Source organism: Lutjanus erythropterus, chromosome 16 (genome assembly GCF_056507025.1).
Source record: "Lutjanus erythropterus isolate fLutEry1 chromosome 16, fLutEry1.hap2, whole genome shotgun sequence".
Classification (NCBI taxonomy): domain Eukaryota; kingdom Metazoa; phylum Chordata; class Actinopteri; order Lutjaniformes; family Lutjanidae; genus Lutjanus; species Lutjanus erythropterus.
The window spans coordinates 30,920,001-30,941,904 of record NC_139332.1 but is presented as its reverse complement, the minus strand read 5'-3'; the positions used below and the strand labels follow the sequence as shown (position 1 = coordinate 30,941,904).

The 21,904-nt window shown below is 38.0% G+C and overlaps 3 protein-coding genes across 4 annotated transcripts; all 3 read right to left on the bottom strand.

Moving 5' to 3' along the window:
* Positions 1-424: 424 nt before the first annotated feature.
* rpl11 (ribosomal protein L11) lies at positions 425-4,398 on the bottom strand. The gene is made up of 5 exons (XM_084739150.1): positions 4,248-4,398; positions 3,362-3,468; positions 2,855-2,986; positions 1,363-1,473; positions 425-505 (listed from the first exon to the last, which is right to left on the bottom strand). Exons 1-5 carry the CDS (start codon positions 4,369-4,371, stop codon positions 476-478), a joined length of 504 nt encoding a protein of 167 aa, XP_084595276.1. The 5' UTR covers positions 4,372-4,398; the 3' UTR covers positions 425-475.
* A 2,964-nt stretch (positions 4,399-7,362) lies between these two features.
* On the bottom strand, positions 7,363-14,034 carry LOC146313391 (cyclic GMP-AMP synthase). Of its 2 annotated transcripts, XM_084738967.1 has the most exons (9): positions 13,898-14,034; positions 12,583-12,769; positions 12,255-12,487; positions 11,873-12,104; positions 11,566-11,696; positions 10,366-10,519; positions 9,419-9,518; positions 8,370-8,492; positions 7,363-7,798 (listed from the first exon to the last, which is right to left on the bottom strand). In XM_084738967.1, the coding sequence occupies exons 2-9, from the start codon at positions 12,737-12,739 to the stop codon at positions 7,408-7,410; spliced, it is 1,521 nt and encodes a 506-aa protein (XP_084595093.1). In that variant the 5' UTR covers positions 12,740-12,769; positions 13,898-14,034; the 3' UTR covers positions 7,363-7,407. The 2 variants fall into 2 exon arrangements, with proteins under 2 accessions (XP_084595093.1, XP_084595094.1); XM_084738968.1 differs by lacking the exon at positions 8,370-8,492.
* Positions 14,035-16,003: 1,969 nt separating this feature from the next.
* On the bottom strand, positions 16,004-21,868 carry LOC146313390 (elongation factor 1-alpha-like). The gene is made up of 8 exons (XM_084738621.1): positions 21,709-21,868; positions 20,131-20,283; positions 18,914-19,093; positions 18,527-18,823; positions 18,291-18,441; positions 17,698-17,954; positions 17,048-17,282; positions 16,004-16,321 (listed from the first exon to the last, which is right to left on the bottom strand). The coding sequence occupies exons 2-8, from the start codon at positions 20,272-20,274 to the stop codon at positions 16,197-16,199; spliced, it is 1,389 nt and encodes a 462-aa protein (XP_084594747.1). The 5' UTR covers positions 20,275-20,283; positions 21,709-21,868; the 3' UTR covers positions 16,004-16,196.
* Positions 21,869-21,904: the final 36 nt, after the last annotated feature.

Sequence of the window (21,904 nt, the reverse complement as noted above, 5' to 3'; positions counted from 1 at the left end):
TACAGTAATATTTAAAGGCAGTACTTCTGTTACTGTTCAGAAACCAGTTCACGATCCAGATTTGAGGTTTTTTGTTTGGACATTTTCTCAGATAACTTAATAAATCTTCTAGGAACAGGGCCGTGATCATTAAAGTGAGATGTTTCAACTACCAAGCGACATCTGTAAATAGGAGTGAGCTCACCGATGGAAAAATGTTCACCTCTCCTGTGAACACATACTGCCCACTTGTGGTTAAAACGCATCCTACAACCTGGGAGTCAAACTGAGCTCTTCATACAAAACGAGATCTAATCACGGTTGTAATTTTCCAAGATTTTAAGCGATAAAACCAATTTAACTGGAGGTATGAGCCACTCCACAGCAAGTCGTCATGCCGACTTGTAAACTAGAGAGACACCACAGTAACAACAGGACAAGTGAGTGATTTTTTCCATTTTATTATTTGTTACAAACAAGAACAAAAGGTGGTCCTTTACTTGCCGGGGAGGATGATGCCGTCATACTAGAAAGAAAGGAGAAAAATAAAATTTGATTTTAATCAACAGTATTTCAGCCCAGTAAATAAAGCAGTGTGAGATGGTTTACAGGATAAGATACTGAGAAACATTGGAGAATTATAAAACCACAGCTCTGCAGTAACTCAAGTCCAAGTATTAAAATCAACTTGACCTGAACGTGACACCATTCACTGTCATGTCGCCATTTCATAAACTTGTGTGCTCTTATTTTGGTAACAAAGTCACTTGCTTTAAATTTTCTTCAACTGAGCCACCAGGTCTCCCAAAAGAGCTTCATCTAACACGCAAAGTAATTAAAGTACAGTATGCAAAGTAATAATGAAATCTAATCAAAGTTTCTTCCAAGGAATAATTTCAGGACACTTTCATAGTCATTTCTCTCAATGGATGCATCATTTTTAACACTTGTTCATTCATGATTAAGAATGAAATCAGCCCAGAGGGATCAACATTTACTGATCAGGACTCGGATGCCGAAACGTCAACCACAGCTACAGCACATCAACACGTCTTCACAGTCAAATTCTTTCCCCTCGTCTCTTTAGAACTGGTCAAACACGATACGGTTTGAGCTCGTTTCTGAGCCGACTGTTGAGCCGCACGACTCATTTTAGAATCTGAACAAGTTTGAGCTTTGTCAGGCGACATGTGCCACACACGGGACGTGGAGAGCGAGGAATGGGATTACAAACAATTCACTTATACGGTAGATGCTTGAATTAAAACAAAAACATTTCTCAACTCATACAGTGTGTATCCAGCTTAAAAACTACTAAAACCTGGAAAGCCACTGTATAATTTCCAGGTCTCTCAGATGTGTGGGAACCCTGACAACACTCACTTTCTGCTGGAACCAGCGCATGGCCTCCTCTTTGCGGATGCGGTGCCTGAAACCGATGCGGCCTGTTTTCCGCTTCTTGTCGGCGATGCTGAAGCCGGGACGGCCCAGAACCTGAACACAGACGAGACAGAGGTGGTCAGAAAAACTTCACCTGAACGTAGAAACGGCTTCCTCCAGTTCAAGTCCGTGTGAAATTTTGTACAGCGTTCTGTATACTAGAATTTCATGTTGGTGTAATCCATCCTTTTATATTAATCTTATAAATTTTTACATTTAAGTATTGTTTAGTCTTGTATTTATTTTCTATATCCTCAGATACTTTATTTTGATTTATTTTTCTCTTTTGGTGTTTATATGTGTATTTACTGGCCATGTACTATGTTTGATGACTTGCTGCTGAAACAGAAATTTCCCAGTTGAGGTCAAAGTACTATCTATTTAAAACTGACTCAGTCCAGTGTTTATTCTCTGCAACCTAAAAAAGGTCAAACATTACATTCACCATGACAAAAAAACAGAAAAAACAGTGAAAAGACAAAAGACGTCACTTTGGCCTCTAAGAAAACTGATGAGCATTTTTCATAATTTGACATTTTACAGACTACATGATTGATTAAGATTTGAGTAATCAAGAAGAAGAAGTACATCTGTGCAATATGTCTGAAAAACAACATTTCTGGACTGTGCTGTGATATACACGTTATGTATCTGATACATTTGATGCATTGCTGTAAATAAAACTACTGAACAGTAGAGCTTTGACAAAACATGAACATGAGATTTCTGATAATCATCAGTAATGCCAATAACTAATCGGGCAAAGAAACAATGAAACAGCTAAAACAGTGATAAGTTCAGAGAATTACATCACTTTACTGTAATGCAGCCTGTAAAAGCAGGAAGAAAACACTTCCAACACATCATGATATCCAAAATCTAATATGATATCTAGATTCCTTGTGGTATTGATTACCCAGCCCAACTATAATAATGTTTAAATTTACTAGCTAAATTACTCTAAAGATTAATCACTCACTTAAACTAATTAAATTAAATTGCATAAAAGAATAGACCATTTACCCAACGAGGACAAAGCATTGAACTGATTTCCTGTTGACCACCAACAAGTGCAAAGCACAAGGTAACTAAATATTTAAATCACAAACACCTTTTAACTCACCAACACAACCTGTATACCACAGACCTATCACACTGGACATAAACTCCTGATACAAAACCAGCAACTTTTTTGAAATGCTCATTACCTGCAACTTCAAGACAATGATGGCACGTCTCTTTCTTTTAAACGGTAACAAATACTGATACACAATTCCAACTGAAACAATTTTTTTTTTCTAAAACCACCCCTAAAATATCTGCTGTTATTTCACCACTTACACACACACACAAATGTTTTTCATTTCAGCTGAATGCACCTCATCACATCACCTCCAACCAGCTACATTTACAGATATTTCTTTTGGTAACTCACCACGTAGAAGTCCAATCCGTAGATGCCGATGCTGGGGTCGTACTTGATACCCAGATCGATGTGCTCCTGGATACCAAAGCCGAAGTTTCCGGTGTCAGAGAAGTTGTTCTTCCTCAACTCGTACTCACGCACCTGGAAGCAGAGCAGCACACAGAGGCCTCTTCAGCAACATGTTCATATCATCATGATGCAATTCCACTGTTAGTCAATTTAAGATTTAAATAGCGCTTAATCTTAATACCACACAGTCAAATTAAAAGTATTCAGACAATGCCGTTCAGTTTGTCCAAATGCAATTTTTCTTTTGGACAGTTGGTCATGATAAAACTCACACCTGTGTCAACAATCTTGGGTGTGCTTAACATCTACTGTGAATATGCTTTACTTTAACTTAAACACTGAATTTTTTTTATTCAGTCAAACTGAAATCATCTTCTTAGATTTTTTTCCCCATGATCTCTTGTTTTGAAATCAAGTTTAGAGGGTTAAAAATCATGACTTTCTGACCTTGAGTCCTTTCTCCAGGATCTCCTCTGCTTTGGCTCCACGGACGGTACAGTGGACAGCAATCTTTTCATTTCTGCGGATACCGAAGGATCGCACAGTGTAGCGGGCTGCCGGTGGAGAAGAAAAATCAAGTTAAATACCGTACTGCGACATCTACAAATCTCAAATTTTTTAACAAGTAAAACAAGTAAATGACAGCTGTCAGGCCACAAAACCCGTTGTCTGTTTATCTCCACAATTCAACACTCAATAGTCTAGAAATAGCATCCACATCAGTGCCAAAAATGATAGATCTCCTTTTTACTATTGCTTTAAAAAGGGCAGTGAAAAATCCACATTTCTTTGCCTGTAGTATCAGATACGTTTGGTGAGGTGCGAAGTTCTGCAGGTATCTGCTGTGGATATGTCTGTCTCCTCTCAAATACAGAGGGGCTAGACGGTACTCAGCCAAAATTATACACCTGATAAATTCAAAAGCCCCATCTCTTTCTAGAAATGACTTACTCAAGATAATACAGACCTTGTTGTAAGCAGTTTTATGTAGGACCTACTTTATTCCTGCCAAACTACTGCCACCAACCGGATTACCCTGCACGCTCATGACAGTAAACATGGATGGCATCCTCAGATCAGCTGTAATGTTAGTACCACTGAACTAGTTGGTCCAGTGATGAGGCAGAGTTTGATCTCATCCGTTAACATTGGAGACAAGGCAAATCTCTCTATGATGATATCTCTGCAACTCACCAAAACTACCTAGATGAATTAATTGGCACTACAGGTCGGATGAAACACGCATCTTTGGTTCAAGTGTGAAATGCCCCTTTATGTCAATGCCCATACAGTTTCGAGTCAAACGTCAAAGTGTTCACACACAAACACTCACCCTTGGAGAAGACGGGGGTCTGCCCTGTGAGCTGCTCAAGCACCTTAGCAGCACGGGTCAGTCTGTCTCCGCTCTCACCGACGCAGATGTTCAGGCAGAGCTTGCGAATGCGGAGCTCTCTCATGGGGTTCTCCTTCTTCTCACCCTGGTCCTGCAGGACACAAAATAAAAACAAGGTTAATTTCTCCCTTCAGAGACTTTGATAACTCCAAAAACATCAGAACAGCTCGGTTAATCACATGAATCACGCTGCTGAGAAGTTCTGACACCTTGTCAACTGCTGCCATGTTGAGTTTACCTACTGAAGTTAGCTGCTAACAAGCTAGCATAGGCAATAAAGCTAAACTGACGCTTGAAAAACTTAACTTGATCCGAGTTGAAGCTTAACATTCACTATTGAAAATTCTCTACAAATTCAGAGGGTCCGACACTTCTCCTCCGTCTCTAAAGCGAACTGCCAACAGTCTCAGACCAAACTCACGCCGGCCGGAGGACATGTCCGTACATATCCCTGCTGCCTCTACCATTAGCATTCACACACATCACATACGTGTCTGTACATTAAATACTAATTTCTACACTATTAAAAAGTCATATAATAAGCAGAGACATACTAACTGTATAACCGAAGTGTCATCATATAACGGTAACCTCGCCAATACTGACAGAATTTAGCTACACGGATATGGAGGGCTGTATTTCCCAGTAGCTAACCTATTAGCATCAATCGGTTTTATAATTTAACAGTCTTCCGTCACTTTTATTCACAAAATACTGCTCTAGGTTAATCATCCATGATTAAGTCTAAGCTTCTGTATATGGAACCGCAGGTAGATTGGGCCTAAAGCGCAGATGATTGTGGATTTCTACCCCAACTTCATATTCGTACAGTGTGAGACACTACTCACCGCCATGTTGGATCACTAGAAGAGGACGTTACGTTTCCGGCGACAGACATTTATAGCGGTGTGTTCACCGTAAATGAGCTCGGGGGAACATCGCGGGACACAGCGCGAGGGTTCCGAGGGATACGAACTAAAAGTTAAATATTTGTGTTAAAGTAAATTTTTTGATCGTCTGCATATATTATATAGTTTGAGTTTAATTTAGATTGCGTAAACAATGACATGACAGTTGCATATACTATTTGATTTCTGATCAAGAGAAAATTAATCACCAACAGTTAAAATTGATCATAAATAATATAGAAATAATAATTTTTCAATCAGAAACAGTGGTTCAAGGTTCCAAGACATGACGACTTGCTTCTATTTTATAATTATAATCTTGCTGGAATTTTGGTGAGACAAAACAAGCGATCTGAAGATGGACATTTTATATAACCACCAGATTAATTAAATAAACATTTGATTCATGGTAAATTAAAACAATAAGTAATGAGTTGTAGCTCTATTTATGAGTCTTTCACCACAGACATAATGTCCCTTTTTTTAATTAAACCAACAATACAAGGTACTGATAGAGTCATGGGAGTGACATAAAACAAAAATCTGTGAAATAAAATAAAATGTAATAAATGTGGAAATACAAAGAGGAATAAATTGACAAATATATGTGGAAATAAAAAGACAAATAAGAAAATATAAAAGAACAATTCTAAGATTTTTCATTATTATTATTATTATTATTATTATTGTTGTTGTTGTTGTTGTTCTACAGAAATAAAACCAATGACTGAAAAAAGAAAATGTGTCAAATTATTCTTTTATATTTTATTTATATATCCTTACATATTAGTGATTTTATTTATCCTTCTTCTGACATTTACTTTTTAATTCTTTAACAGAGTTAATCTTTTAAAGGCACTCCATGGATACTTTTATTTATTCACGAAATTTCATTATTATAATCCTTTGATTTACAAAATATTACAGTACATTTAAAGTTACAAAAAAAAAAAAACCCAACATGATACTAAAACACTTTGTATTAAAGCAAAATTTAAGCAAATACCCCAAAATAATTTAATCTGTTGCACAGATATATACGATAGCAGGATGTTGTCAGGATAATTGTTTCTGTTTTACATAACAAAATGTTAAAACCTCCTTTATCATCATGGAAAATGTGATATTTAATGTAGTTTGATTATGATGTCATCAATATAGTCACTGATAAATGTTCATCACAGGTCACCTCTCAACTTTCTCAAAGCACAAAAACTCATCTGTGTCTCTTCATTTATTGATAAGTTATAACCAGTGGTGGACAAAGTACTCAACCCCAGTACTTGAGTCAAAGTATAGATACTCCTGGTCAAATATTACTCAACTACAAGTGAAAGTTGCTCAGTCAAAATTTTACTCAAGTTAAAGTATTAGAGTTCTTGCTTTTAAAACTACTTAAGTAGTCAAAAGTACATGTTTTCAAAAATACTTAAGTATTCAAAAGTACAAATTACAAAGTAAATTTTCTAATATCAATACATGCTGCATTGTTTTCATGATGCATTTACAGAAGCTTGTAACTCTCTGAAACCATCTAATGATGCACTGATGCTTGTAGAACCACTCTGCTACACAAAGTCTATAGAAACAACTATAAAAACTTCAGCATAGAAATACAGTCAAAAACAAAAAGGACAGTTATTGTTAATTTCTGATGTAACTGTATTAAAATCACATCATAAAATTAGATTGAAGGCAACTGTAAGGAGTTCAACAAGTCTGTTAAATAACTGAGATTTCTTTCTGGCTTCAGAGGCAGTATGTACATGAAATATGTGGTGTTTTTCACCCCGATAAAAACAATCCAACTTTCAAAGCTACCTGGAATAATGAATAATTATAATAACATCTTGAGATTTAATTTTGTCTTTCTCCTGCCATCACCATTACCGCTTTTTGTGACCAACTGCATTTTAGAAAAGAAAAACACCAACAGCTGACTTCAAAGCTCAGTCGAAAAGTAACAACAACCTTCCTAGAAATGTAGTGGAGTCAAAAGTACAATATTTGTCTTTGAAATGTAGTGGAGTCAAAGTAATAAGTTTCCAAAAAAAACAAATACTCAAGTAAAGTACAGATACTCAAAAAATGTACTTAAGTACAGTACTCAAGTAAATGTACTTCACTACTGTCCACCACTGGTTATAACACCCTTTATAAGCTGGTATACTTCGTTAAAGGGGGAGTTTTTGTTAATTTATTTTCCTCCTTTCCCACCACTTAAGAAACAGGACACCAGCTACAGCGAACACTAACACCAGTAAACTTATGACTGCAGTCTGTGTGGACGGCCGATCGGCAGACGTCTCGGTGGAGGTGTTGTCCTCTGGTGGACTCATCAGTCTCAGTGGGGGGACAGGAGCTGGAGGCTTCAGCAGGGGCAGACCCTCCCTCCTCTGCTCCTCCAGGGCGCCGACCAGGAACGCCAGCGCTCTGCGGGGGAAGACGCTCGGGGAGAAGAGGTTGCATTTGGGGACGAAGAAGTGGGGGAGGACGCCTATGCGAGCGAAGTTCTCCAGAGCGTTGAAGAGGTGCACGAAGCAGGCGGGGAGCTTCTGACTGGACCACATGGAGTCACTGAACCTGACAGACGAGAAGCAGGGAGAAAAAACAGAGACTGGTTGCTTTGCAGAGAATCATATTTGTCTTATATAACAGAGGTTTCTCAGTGGAAAAGGCTGTTTTTTTTTTTTTTTTGTTATGCTGCTTCTCCAGACTGGGTTTCTGTCAACTTTATAGGGCCTTTGTCTAAGAAATTTAAATTAAATGCTTTTACAATCTGCCAAATCAGATATTTGTAATAAATATCATGCAATCATTTATTGGCTCCAATATTTATCATATATCCCCAGTTATATTACTGAGTGGCAAAACGTGCAGATCGAAAATTACAGAGACGCAACAACTTCCAACTTCATTTCACATTAGAAGTTGCACAAAAAGGAGGCTCTGCTGTTAAAATATAATTACATTTGATAAAGAGCGTATTATGGCTTGTTTAGGACTCGAAACTCAAAGTTTAGGACTTTGGACTTGAATCCAGACTTGTCACTTGGGATTTAGTCCCACCTCTGCTCAATTATAGTACTTGTGCTTCTTGTGCTCCAGTTTATGCTGATATTTTGATGATGATGATGATGCTGTTGAAGAGTACCTGATGGACAGGGTGTGGAGGAAGGCAGTTTTCCCGTGGTACGAGCAGAGGTCGTCCAGCTCTTTGGGAAAACGCTGTTTCAGGCCCTCGATTAGACACTTGAGGAGCATTAAGCACTGCTTTCTGCCAGAGACAACAGGACATTATTTATTTTTAAATGGCATATCTCCTATTTTCAATAATCATGACATGAAAACTTTGAAAACTTTGCTCATTTGAAGGCTATCATGGCCTCCTTTTTTGCTTCTCTATTAAGTTTGTTAAGTAATCTTAATTGCTGAATTACTGCATTATAAACACTATTCACTATTTTGTTAGTAATGTGGTATTTTGTACCACTTTACTTAAATAAAGAACCCTTTGTAAAGGGTTTATGAGTCATTAATAACCGTTTATGAATATTGATAAATAATTTAATAATTATTTTGTAAATAAATTAAAAACCATTAATAAGAACAGTTATTAGGTTGCCAGGTTGTAAAAAATCATTTCTATTTGGTAATAATCCAGTTACAAATGTCAGTAATGCATTTATAAATGTTAATTTGTAATAAGCCGTAAAGTCTACAGTTGTACATGTTAATTTGTCACTAATGAAGTTTTTATCATCAGGTCAGCGTCAGTAAGTTGTGAAGAAAAGGATTTTCTCTCTTCTGTATAAATAAATGGTCAACTGGTCGACCAAAGGAATTTTTCACAACTTTGCAACCCAAAAGTTGTTCTTATTGATCTGATTCATAAAGAATCAGTATATGTTATAGCTATTAATTAAGACATTCATTTCAATTTAAAAACCCATTAGAGAGAGTATCTTATCACACAGAGTTACAAAAAATGCTGTATATAATACTAAAGCTTTAATCAGGTGAATTTTTGATGCAGTTTTATTTATGACATTTTATAGTTTCTTTGTCAGTTGAGGTCAAACACTGTTCAGTCATGACTAACTGGTCTAACTGGAACCACACTGGCACGACTTTGATTCATGCAGACTGGATCAAAGGTTACCAAACAGCTTCATGACTGTGAATAAAGTGACTCAGTCTCACCGGCAGCATTTGGTTGCGTTGCTCTCGCAGCAGGTTTTCGTGTTGCCGTGGCTCGCGATGATTTTCTTTTCAATGTTAGAGAAAGAAATCCTCCAACTCTCTGCAACGGAGGAACAAAATGTCACCACACAAATACACAAACACATGCGGCAGAAAAGCAAGGACAGACAGGCGCTGCTAATTTTAAAGGAACACTTCACAAAAAATAACTTTATCCCAGAGAGCTTTAAAACCAAAACACTGGAACAAATAGTGCAAATTCTCTTCTGTCAACACTGTATGTTCATATTTTCAGCAGTAAAAAGATTCCTCTGTCAACTCTGCGCTCGAGCTGAGGTGGAGATATATGGGGCTAAATTACTGGGCCTTTAAGTACAAATATTGATTTATATGTTTGCACAAGAAGAGAGGAAATACACTGACAAGAGAAATAGAAGAAACAAATAAAAAGGTCCTCATCAGCTGCTATTGTGGCGAGGAGGAGACACTGATTGTCATTTCTCATGAGCTGTTTGGGGACTGCATTTATTTTTCTTTTCATTCACTGATCCATAACACAGAAAAACATCATGATTAAATGGCCATTGTCAATCTTCTGCTAAATGCAGCCAATTCTGCTAAACTTTTTTTTTTTTGCAAAACATAAAGCTTATGCAGCACTAACACTGGAAATACCCCACCACAAGTGAAAATCCTGCAGATTTGACCTAAATGATCAAAGGTAAATGCAGTCATAATGCAGTAAAATGGTCCCTGTCAGTGTTTTACTGTCATATCTGATGTTTATGGATTAATACTTTCTGCTGCATTAATTAGATGTTTAAGGTTGACCTCACTTTGAACTACTTTATATACTGTTGGGTAGTTTAATCTAAAGCATTTTGCATGAACATCGTTTGTTTGTAGTGTTGTGGTCATTGATGTTCACAGATAGAAATCCTTCTCACCTTTGGCGTCCTCCTTGAGGTTTCGTCCTTTCAGCCTCTTGGGTACAAAGTAACAGGGGAAACCTTTGATTTCTTGGCGAACCTTCTTCCCCAGCCAGTTTTCCACATCTGGACCGCAACGGACGGCGAGCGGCCAGCCCTGAGACGAGTGAACCTCCACACAGGAACGAGGACAAAAGTTAGATCAGTATGTAAGTACAATACTGCTGTCATTATTACTGCCGCCAATACTATTACTTTCCACTGGCATTACATTAGCACATAGTCCTCCTACTTTACAATTCTGGGGGGCTAAAGGACAGTTGAAGATATCACAGGAAAGGGGAGGGAGTCAGCGAATGACATGCAATCAACCAGACAACCACAGGCGGGATTTGACCCCACAGCCGCTGCAGAGGACTCACAGTCTTCGTACACAGAGCAAATGTTCTACAAACTGAACTACCAGGCCACCGTACTATAGAATTTTGACTACTGATGCTACTACCGCATGTGGAGGAGGTATGCGTATGTGTTTCTTACATACAAGAATATAAGAAATACCAAGTATTTTAAAAGGAAGCACTTATACTGAACCCCAAATTGCTCCTTATCGCTGTGTGAATGAGTGGATGTGACATAAAACACATAAAGCACTATATAAAATACAGTCCATTTACTTTTCTACAGTTTTGATGTATATGTACTTTACTGGAATATTCAAAATTTTATTGTTCCACTACATTTTATAGGGAAATATTGTACTTTGTACTCCACTGCATTTATTTTAAAACTTTAATTAGTGACCTTGCAGAATCAGATTATTTATATAAAATATAATCAACATATAATTTTGGTTTTAGATTGTAAGAAAGAAAGTAAACAATAAAAACATAACCACCAATCTTTGTTAAGAATAGCTAGATGCAAAACAAAAATTAGAGAAAACCTATACAACAGTTTATATGCTTGAAAAAGAAGAAAGAAGTACACTTATTTCTTCTTCTTCTTATTATTATTATTATAGATTAAACTTTTCCAGCTGCAACATTACATGTTCACACATTAATGCATTAATAATTGTTATACAGTTATGTAATATTTCTTATTCTGAACTTAGTTATTCTGCATAATTATTACTTTCACTTTTGGCACTTTAAAGGACCAGTGGGAAGAAACACAAGTGGATCCGGAATATTTTCACATCTAAAAAATGTTTACCTCCAGAGCAGGAACCACGTCCACAGAGATCAGCTCATCACTGCTGTTTCCCATACTGAACAGAGATAAAGTCACAGCTGGCGAGTTTGGACGCTTCCTGTTCACCTCCCAGTGACAGTGTTCATCAGGAGCTGGAAACAGGGACAAGTGAACACAGACAGAGGCCATAATAAGCCTAAATTTGTTGTGGACAAAATGTAAAACAGTGTAGAAAACACCATAACGGCAACATGGACATGGAGGGAGAAACCAGACGATTGGCACAAACTAATAACAACAGAGGAGAGATGAACAGTGACGATCTCACCTTTGTAGGTTTTGAGGAACTTGCGGACCAGACGGTACGTCTCGTTCAGGATCTTGCTTGATGAAAGCGTGCGCTCGTCCTCCAGAAGAAAGGCTTGTACGGGGCTTCGGGTGGCACGTGTTGGCCGGGGGATTTCGATGTGGTAGAAGAGGCCATCGTCAAGCTCCATCATGGTGAGGCGTGAAGGAGCCTGAAGCTTCAGCATCATGTCAAACTCATTGGGCCTGTGGATCTGAGGTCGGAGTACAGAGAGTCAACACCACTTCACACAAAACTGATTTATTTACTGATATTTATTTGAGCAAACTCCGATCCAAAGCGTCACAGAGTTACTGTACTGTTGCCTTTAGGTATTGTGGGTGGTTTGTCATCATGACCTGACCTTAACTTTCTCAAAGTAGCTGCCGGTGGTGAGGAAGTCCGCTGACTGGAAGAAAGGCTGATCCTTGCTGCTCCGCAGGAATTTCAGCAAGTTTTCTCTGAAATCGTTCACCACCTCTGCAGCCCACGAACGGTCTTTCTGCCGGATCTTCATGTCTTTAGCGTTGAGTTTGATCCAGTTGGCCAGTTCAGGGGAGATGAAGACCGACTCCTCCACCTCTCTGAATCCGTCCTCTGCAAGACAAACAAGGATGAGACTTAGAGACTGTGGAAACAATGAAGCTGTTTGACCAGCTCTTTCAAATCTCAAAACAAATGCAAAATTTCACCTGCCACATCCCCTGCTTGTTGATCCTGGACTTGCAGCCGTTGTCTTGCTGGTGTGAGGTGTGGAGGACTCGACTTTCTTCTGGTGCTGTCTCTGTGCTGCAAAGCAACAGTCGGACTGCCCCGTCTGAGGCTCGCATCTCTGTCCTCTCTGTGCATAATTCACTCGTCTAAGACTGCAGTATTAATCTACAGAGAACAGAGAATAACATATTTTGGCACATGTGTGCAAAAGACTAAGTACGACTGTCAACAATTTGCACAATCACCACTTGTATATGGCTCACTGATCAAAATTCATGAGTTGATTTTCAGTGAAACTGTCAAACTCTCACCGCCTCTAAATATTCTTTCATCTTTTGAGAAATCATTTGCAAAATTATCCATACATATATATTCCATAAATTTCAAATGTTTAAATAGTGATAGTTCTGCCTTCAGCTGTGAAAATATTGTCATCATCCAAGACTGAATATAATTTAAAGAAACATTTACAGGTCAGAAGAATAGCTAATGTCAGCTACACAGACCAACCGCTAACATTAGCTAATATTAGCTACACAGAACAATAGGTAATGTTAACTAGAAGAATCACCAACGTTAGCTACACACAGATCCAGTTGTCTGGCTAATACGTTAATTTAAATGTGTATAATTATCACTATAAATCTTCCAATATCTGGGCAAACAATGAATAAACCTACAACAAACGTAAAACATTATAATAGGCTAAACATTTTCACTGTATATGGTTTTAATTCAAAAGTAACAGAAAGTAATTAAGTTACATTGCTTTAACATTTTGATATTTGGATTAAATAACTGACTTTATTTTTTAATAAGTGATCAGTTATTGTATGTGAATACATTTTTTAACCCTCCCAAACCTGTTTATGACCTTTTGCATTCATGCTATAGAGCTGCGGTGTCTGATGACACACTGATGACAGCTGCACTCACAGTTTAGAGAATATCAAGACTGTTTTAAAGTATGAGCCAAAGCCAATGAGAAAAAAAAGTAAAATATTTAGATTGTTTTATAGCAGAATAGTTTTGCTTTAAAAAAACATAACACTATAACCTACATCAAATGTTTTATGCTGCCAAGAAAAAGATCCTTTTACTAACCAGTGTCCCAGTGACAACTGCTTCATAATCCATTCATATGAGACAAATGAAGTCACTGACAAAAAATCATCATGCAGTGAAGATTTAAACCAAACTAAGATAGATAGATAGATAGATAGATAGATAGATAGATAGACTGATTGATTGATTGATAGATAGACTGATTGATAAATAGGTGGTTTAACTCACCTGTGTTCACGAAGCGTCTGCTGCAGATGTAAATGGAGACTATTGTCCTTCCCTTCAGTATCTATCCACTTTTCCAACTTTCACTTTCGGTTTCTGTGAAATGTAACCTGAGGAAAATGCCTTCCTCCCACCTTCTCCTCCTCCTAATGTCAGTAAACACACACACACACACACACACACACACACACACACACACACACACACACACACACAGGTTACATAATTTTACCGGTGTTTTTTAAAACATCAGTGTCATATAATAAAGCCACACCTTGTAAATTCTTGAAAAGGTTACGTAAGTCTTAATCTCTCTTATGGGAACTGAATACATAAATTGTGACATATGGGGCCACTTCAGCTCGGCTGCACCAACAAGGATTCATTTGTATTCCTGATTAAATCATGGTTTAACTTTAAATTGTGTTCGAACAAAGTTTTGAACTAACTTAAGATGAATAAAGATTAAATTTAAACCTCTGTTCAGTTCAGTCTTAAGTCTAAACTGAGATTAAATGTAATTCTGTTGCACCAATATAAAATGTGATCCGGTATTAACTTTAAACTGACAGTTGAGGAGGTTTAACTTTTAAAATGGCTGCCTTTTTGAGACAAGTGAGCGAAATAATCAAGTTCCATGTAGAGTAGGGGACTTGTTATCAGGGCTAATGCCAATAAATAATATTTCTAATTAATCTTGGTAACTATGTGCACAGCAACCAACGGTTACAAGTTAATACTATATTACAAATTACATATGACCAAAATGTTATGTAATAAATTAATTAATAATCTTCTACTCTCAGTCACCACACTTCTGTATATATAACAACCTTTATGTTTCCATACATATATTACAAGTTTTATTACATCCAGGCCTAAATAAATGTGTCTGAGATAAGCGTTGATTTTTGAAAATTCATTTCTGTTAACTAGGAAGTGGTTGAATGTGAACATTAGCTGTTGTGAAGTGCATTAGCTACTAATGGTTTGTGTTGTTTTAGCTTGAAATATGGCCCGATGTCCCTCCAGAATTTCACTGTCCATTGTTACTGATCAGTCGCTGATCAAGCAGGGAGCAATGAAATAGCACTGATCTGGGATATTCCCTACGTTTGCCACCTGGAACACAGCAGTCGCCTCCAAACATGTCGGATGACTCACATTCATTGTATGCTGAAAATTGTTGTCCAAACCAAAGTTATTTGTAGTTTTGAGGTAATGTGCCTGGTTAAGTTGGAGGAAGAAAGATAAATATTTGTTGACTAAGCAGACATCACATAGATATTTATGAAATACACATGGATGTCTGAGAGATTTTGAAGAGCCTGACAATTTCACTGAAAATCAACTTGTCAGTTTTGTTCAGCAACCCATATACATGTGGTTTATTGTACGTAGACAGTTGTACTTAGTCTTTTGCACACATCTGACAAGACAAGTGCGGCTTGTTTTAATTAATGAGAAATAACACTGTTGTGAACAACAAACTGTTCTGAGAACTGAACTCACTGGTTTGAAAAATTCTCCTTTGAAAATTGAGCCAAAGCAAGAGAGAAAAACTGTAAATATCTATAATTCTGTACTGCTTTGATGAATCAAAGGCTTGCGCTCTTGTGAGATGCAAATATTTTGACATTCCCGAGTTAAAGGTCCCATGTGTAAGATTTATGGTGGCAGAGGGGAATCTTTTCATTAGTGAATCACCTGAAAATAAGAACTGTTGTGTTTTTGTTACCTCAGAATGAGCCATTTATATCGTCACAGGTCAGAGACATGACTTACAGAAAGCTGAGAAAACGCCGCTCCCTCGTTTACTTGACTGACCATGAGGCCACCATATTGAACCGCCATGTTTGTACAGTAGCCCAGAATGGACAAACCGAACCCTGTCTCTAGATACAACCTTTTTGTGGGCACTGTAGTGTTTTCAACCTGTAAGCTCACCACGAGACACCATGTAATTCTACGCACTGGTCCTTTAAGAACAAATTTAATATTAGTAAAAGACATCTGAAGGTTTTCTAAAACATTTACAAATGATCCTTTATTGAAGCACCACGTTCATAAAATAAATTGTGAAACAAGAAAGGACACATCTTCACTTCGTATGTTTAAATTTTTTTATTATTTTGCTTTCGATCTAATTCTTCTAATAGTTTTACCTACGAGGCACAAGCCCTCCTTTCCGGCGGAAACTTTTCCGATGGGTTTTAATCAGCATAAGCCGGAAGATGGTGTTGGGATGAGGAACAGAAAGGTGCTGAGACGTGACTTTTTGTTGGACGTCCTGCATGAGAATTCATTTCTTCTTCTCGGCCTTCAGTGCAGACTTGGTGACCTTTCCACCGGAGGCGGCCTTCTTGTCGACCTCCTTGATGACACCGACGGCCACGGTCTGCCTCATGTCACGCACAGCAAAGCGACCTGGGAGGAAGAGATGGACAGGAATAAGTTTGGAATAAGGAACAAGTTCTACTAACATTGTTTGTTCATTTTAGTGTCAGTTGGTTTGTAAGCAGTGACGGAGGCTCAAATGTCAGTTAAAGCAGTTGTTCCCAACCTTTTTTCCTTGGAATTGTCCCCTGCTTGTATCTAAGGAAAGCTGAGCTCCCTTGTTCCTAATGCTCGCGTGAATACACTAAAAGAATTGATTCTTTCCAAAGATTTACTGTCCAAAATAAACATTTTACATAAAGCTCAACATTTTTTCTTTCAACAACCGAACAGAGCAGCTGATACACACTCATCCTTACCAAAAATCTGAGGACAAAGAAATGTATATTTATAAACTTCAGATATATAACTCTATATAAATTTCAGAGTTCATACAGGTGCTGTAATCACATTACTTTCATAATAAATTACTACCTGACTGAATTAGTTAGTTATGTTTTTAGATAAAGAAATAAAATAAGTCAGATAATAATAATAATAATAATAATAATAATAATAATAAATAAATTAATTGCAAAATAAGAATTTAAATGAATTAATTAATAATTAATTGCTAATACGTCAACTAGAGTTGCTTGAAAATACTTGAAAAGTGCTTGAATTTGACCTTGGTGTTTGAGTTGACATGTGCAAATCTGATTGAGAGGATCATAGAGCTGAAAAAGTCTTGGAGACCCCCTGTGATTTCTTACTCACCCAGTGGAGGATATTCAGAGAAGCTCTCAACACACATGGGTTTACTAGGGAGCATGTTAACGATGCAGGCGTCTCCAGACTTGACAGTCTTGGGGTTGTCTTCAATGTTCTTGCCAGAACGACGGTCAATCTTCTCGATGAGCTCGCTGAACTTGCACGCAATGTGAGCTGTGTGGCAGTCCAGCACAGGGGAGTAGCCTGCGCTGATGGTGCCGGGATGGTTCAGGATGATGACCTGAAATAGAAATGTTAACGTTCATTTAGAAATAGCGGTGGAAATTCTCCCTTCAGCACTGACTTCACGCCTCAGATGAACATCACTGCAGTTCCTGCTGGTGGCCAGCAGAGGTCGACAGATGTTTATGTTTCCCCTCACCTGGACTCACTCAAGCGCCACTTAGTAGTCACAGTAAAACAACATTTTGGTGAGCAAAAGGCAGCTTCATTTGATAGGAGAATGGTGGGGCAGGACGGTTAATGCCTAATCAATTAATTGTTGTTTGGAGTGATGAAGTGATTGATAAAATCTGTTTGAAATGACCTTGGTTAGGCTAACACTTTGCATTTCTGTCATCATGATATTCATTACATGTGTAATTTATGAATAAAAATTGTGAAGAGACTGTCCAAGCCCAGCTCCTCAGACTCACCTGGGCTTTGAAGCTTGCAGCCGACTGGGGAGGGTCGTTCTTGCTGTCGCCAGCCACATTTCCTCTACGAATATCCTTGACGGACACGTTCTTGATGTTGAAGCCGACGTTGTCACCAGGGAGAGCCTCGGGCAGAGACTCGTGGTGCATCTCCACAGACTTCACCTCAGTGGTCAGGTTGGCGGGAGCAAAGGTGACGACCATGCCGGGCTTCAGCAGACCAGTCTCAACACGACCGACGGGGACAGTTCCAATACCTGAGAGAGAACAGGAGGAATAATTTAGTTTTCTGTTTCAAAGCATTTTCTGTGGTGACAGGCGCTCTTGATCCAGAGGTTTTAACCAACTATAGACCTCATTCTAATTTTCTAAGTATCCTTGAGAAAGCAGTAGCCAATCAGAGGTATGACTTTCTACAAAATGACAGAATTTAAAATCATTCTACTCAGAGCCCTAAATGGTCAGACACCATCGTATCTTAAAGAGCTCATGGTACCTTATCGTCCCACTAGAACACTGTGCTCACACCAAATGCCTTGTGTTGTGATGTTATGTGAAGTAAAGCACGGTTACGGCACCTGACGCTCACTTACCGCCTATTTTGTAGACATCCTGCAGGGGCAGACGGAGGGGCCTAGAAGTGGGGCGGGAGGGTGGCAGGATGGCGTCAAGAGCCTCCAGCAGTGTTTTTCCACTGGCGTTACCCTCCTTGCGCTCAACGCTCCATCCCTTGAACCAGGCCATCTACAGACAGAATCAAAATGAAAAGTCAGTACATGTCCAGTCCATCAGATTAATGATTGGCGCACCACATGGTAAATTTCCTCACCTTGTCACTGGCCTCCAGCATGTTGTCTCCGTGCCATCCAGAGATGGGGACGAAGGCAACAGCGTTGGGGTTGTAACCGATCTTCTTGATGTAGGCGCTCACTTCCTTTTTGATTTCCTCAAAACGGGCCTCGCTGTAAGGGGGCTCGGTGGAGTCAATCTTGTTGACTCCGACGATGAGCTGCTTCACACCGAGGGTGAAGGCCAGCAGGGCGTGCTCACGGGTCTGACCGTTCTTGGAGATACCAGCCTCGAACTCACCAACACCAGCAGCAACGATCAGCACAGCGCAGTCAGCCTAAAATAAAAATCACAATAGAGATCAGATTTAAAAATAAAGATCGAAACATGGCTTCAATAGAGAACAGCTTATAAGGTGTGCCTTTACCTGAGAGGTACCAGTGATCATGTTCTTGATGAAGTCCCTGTGTCCGGGGGCATCAATGATGGTCACGTAGTACTTGCTGGTCTCAAACTTCCACAGAGCGATGTCGATGGTGATACCACGCTCGCGCTCGGCCTTCAGTTTGTCCAGCACCCAGGCGTACTTGAAGGAGCCCTTGCCCATCTATTAAAGAAATAAAATAGAGACAGAAAATAGGAGGAATAGTAGAACAAAAGAGGTGAATCAGCGATTGGTCAAATATTTTATTATGGTTTTATTATGGTGTGCTTAAGCACAAATTAAATTAAATATGCATTAGATTACATTCCTGATCACCAGGGGGGAAAGTGGGTCACATTACAGTGTAATCAGAGTTTCTTTTAACTCAGGACCCGGTGAGCATAAAAGAAGGGGAAACCATTTCTTAACAAAACATTACATTGATGCCTAGCTGGCAAAAAGCTAGAACAGTCATTCAGTTTTATTGTTTACTTTAGTGACTCTAAGTTTAGAGTTAATACTAATGTTTTAAATGTGCAATAGAATAATCATAGAAAAATATAATAATAATAATAATAATAATAATAATAATAAGTAAAAACTAAACTGAGGTTTAAATTTCACCTTTCTTAATTTTAAGCTAGTTTGGTTTTGTGCAACTAAGTTTAAAGTTAAATTTAATCAGGTTTAAAAATAATTCCTTATTGGTGAAACCCAGCCCTGGTGTGTGAATCTGCTGATTTGATGCTAACTGACAAGTTTTGATTAAGATGTTCCAACAGTGATTAAATGCTTGTAACTTATTAACAAAAATCTGATGTACAAGGCAAAGTAAGACATAACAGTACACATAAATGTGGGCACTATTTGGCAAGCAATTTGCTCTTTTTAATCTAATTTATTGTAACAGCTTATTAATGATTTATTAAGCATTAACAACCAAATTGATGACCAAATTATAAATCACCTGTAAGGGTAGCTTCATTGTAAACTGGTGCCAAAAAAAGGTAACAGTTCATGTATTTGAACAGTAGGTGGCAGCTGTGATTAAGCAAATTTAGGGAGCAGTTACATCCGCCACACCTGTTTTCCACACCTGTAAAGTCACATTGTGTGCCTTCGTGACCTCGTGGTGTTTCACATGGAGTGATTATTTGATCAAAAAGAAATAATTAAATAACTTGAATGTAACTTTAAATTACTTTAAAACCTTAACCAACCTCAGCGGCCTCCTTCTCGAACTTCTCGATGGTTCTCTTGTCGATGCCTCCACATTTGTAGATCAGGTGGCCGGTGGAGGTGGACTTGCCGGAGTCGACGTGGCCAATGACCACGATGTTGATGTGGATCTTTTCCTTTCCCATTTTGTTGTACTGGTTATGAACGACATGAACAGTGTTGATAATGACTTTGAAATAAAATTTTAGTTTTAAATTCATCTAGAAAATGAGGTGAGCTCAGTGTGACCACCATCAAAGTCTGTATGAACCCCAACACTTATCTTACAGTTAGCCACAGTTAGCTACGTTAGCTAGTGACTCATACTCAAATCCAAGCAAGCAAATGAGAGTCTTTATCAAGGAATTTCTTCCTTTACATTATGTGGTAGTGATATAACCATACTAAAAATACCCCATAATAAGTAAAACTTACATAGACAAAATTTTACTCAAGATTTACTCAAGTATGTTTCAAGTATGACACGTGGTCTTTACTGTACGTTACAAAGCTCTCTGTCAATGTAAGGCCTATACTTTATTTAATCATTAATATTGTTATAGCTGTTAGAGATGGAGCACTACTTTTCAACTACTTTCTATACTTCTGGATAGTCTAATTTATAACAATGCAGCATATTTTATACATTTTTAGTAAAATGATGAAAAGTAATGAGTAACTGTAGGTGTGAACTAAATGTAGAGGAGTAAAATGTACAATATTTGCCTCTAAAATGTCACAGAATAGAGTTTTAAATTAGATAGAAATACCCAAGTAAAGAAAGTATCTTAAGTATACTACTTGAGTAAATGTACTTAGTTACAATGAAGTATCACGTGGTATTCATTGTGTGTTACAGTGTCCCCTGTCAGTGTCAGGCCTACACATTACATACATTTTATACTTTATATATTTTTGGATAGTTTAATCTATAACAATTCAGCTTAGTTTATAAACTTTTGAATAAAATAAGTCTGAAAAGTAATGAGTAACTGTAGGTGTGAAATAAATGTAGAGGATTCAAATGTACAAAATTTGCCTCTAAAATGTAGAGGAGTAGAGTTTTAAATTAAAAACAAATGCCAAAGTGAAGAAAATATCTTGACATGGTACTTGAGTACACTACTTGAGCACGTGTACTTAGTTACTTTCACCATTACATCATACAACTGTTCAGAGCACGTGGGTATCATACGGTGCCTGATCATATCTTAATATTACCAAAGAAATTTAAATGTTTGACAATAAAATAGTTCAGCTTTAATAGAATAAAACATAAAGTTACATAACAGGTTCTATGTAGGTGTTTTTTGAAACACAAACAGGAAGAAACCATTACAGTTTGTGCTGAGAGCCGCTTCAAATGGTTGAAACCATCACTGAGTATTAATTTAACCAGTAAAGATCATTACAAACCAGTAGAAACTAGTTCATCCCACAGTGGAAACCATATGAAATCCATTAGAAACCATTAGATCATGGTGGTATTAAATAATTTTAATCTTGTAGGAACAACTAGAGTGAAATAGAATAGAATCTGTTCATATGTCAAATGTAAAGATATCAGAGTTTAAACTCACCTGGTTGAAAGCTAAATGTAGGAAAAGGTGGAGGTGGTGGATGTCTGGCCTCTCCGGCTCGGTCTGTGCCTTCCCTCCTTGCAATTTCTATAAAAAGTAATGTGAAGACAACGCCTTTTTCTCCTCCTCCTGCCTGTCTCTAGACTGATTTTGCATGTCAGGCTTTGTTGCACAATTCCACCGGTGATAATTACAT

Excerpts from the sequence above, each read along its gene's own strand:
- rpl11 (XM_084739150.1), bottom strand. The coding sequence starts at position 4,371 with ATGAGAGAGCTCCGCATTCGCAAGCTCTGCCTGAACATCTGCGTCGGT. Across the intron at positions 1,474-2,854 it reads ACGGATTGGACTTCTACGTG|GTTCTGGGCCGTCCCGGCTT; the intron begins GTGAGTTACCAA and ends GTCTGTGTTCAG. Across the intron at positions 506-1,362 it reads TGCGCTGGTTCCAGCAGAAA|TATGACGGCATCATCCTCCC; the intron begins GTGAGTGTTGTC and ends CTTTCTTTCTAG.
- LOC146313391 (XM_084738967.1), bottom strand. The coding sequence starts at position 12,739 with ATGCACAGAGAGGACAGAGATGCGAGCCTCAGACGGGGCAGTCCGACT. Across the intron at positions 12,488-12,582 it reads ACAAGCAGGGGATGTGGCAG|AGGACGGATTCAGAGAGGTG; the intron begins GTGAAATTTTGC and ends TTTGTCTTGCAG. Across the intron at positions 11,697-11,872 it reads GTTCCTCAAAACCTACAAAG|CTCCTGATGAACACTGTCAC; the intron begins GTGAGATCGTCA and ends CCCTGTTTCCAG.
- LOC146313390 (XM_084738621.1), bottom strand. The coding sequence starts at position 20,274 with ATGGGAAAGGAAAAGATCCACATCAACATCGTGGTCATTGGCCACGTC. Across the intron at positions 17,283-17,697 it reads CTGCAAGCTTCAAAGCCCAG|GTCATCATCCTGAACCATCC; the intron begins GTGAGTCTGAGG and ends TTTCTATTTCAG. Across the intron at positions 16,322-17,047 it reads CTCTGAATATCCTCCACTGG|GTCGCTTTGCTGTGCGTGAC; the intron begins GTGAGTAAGAAA and ends TCTTCCTCCCAG.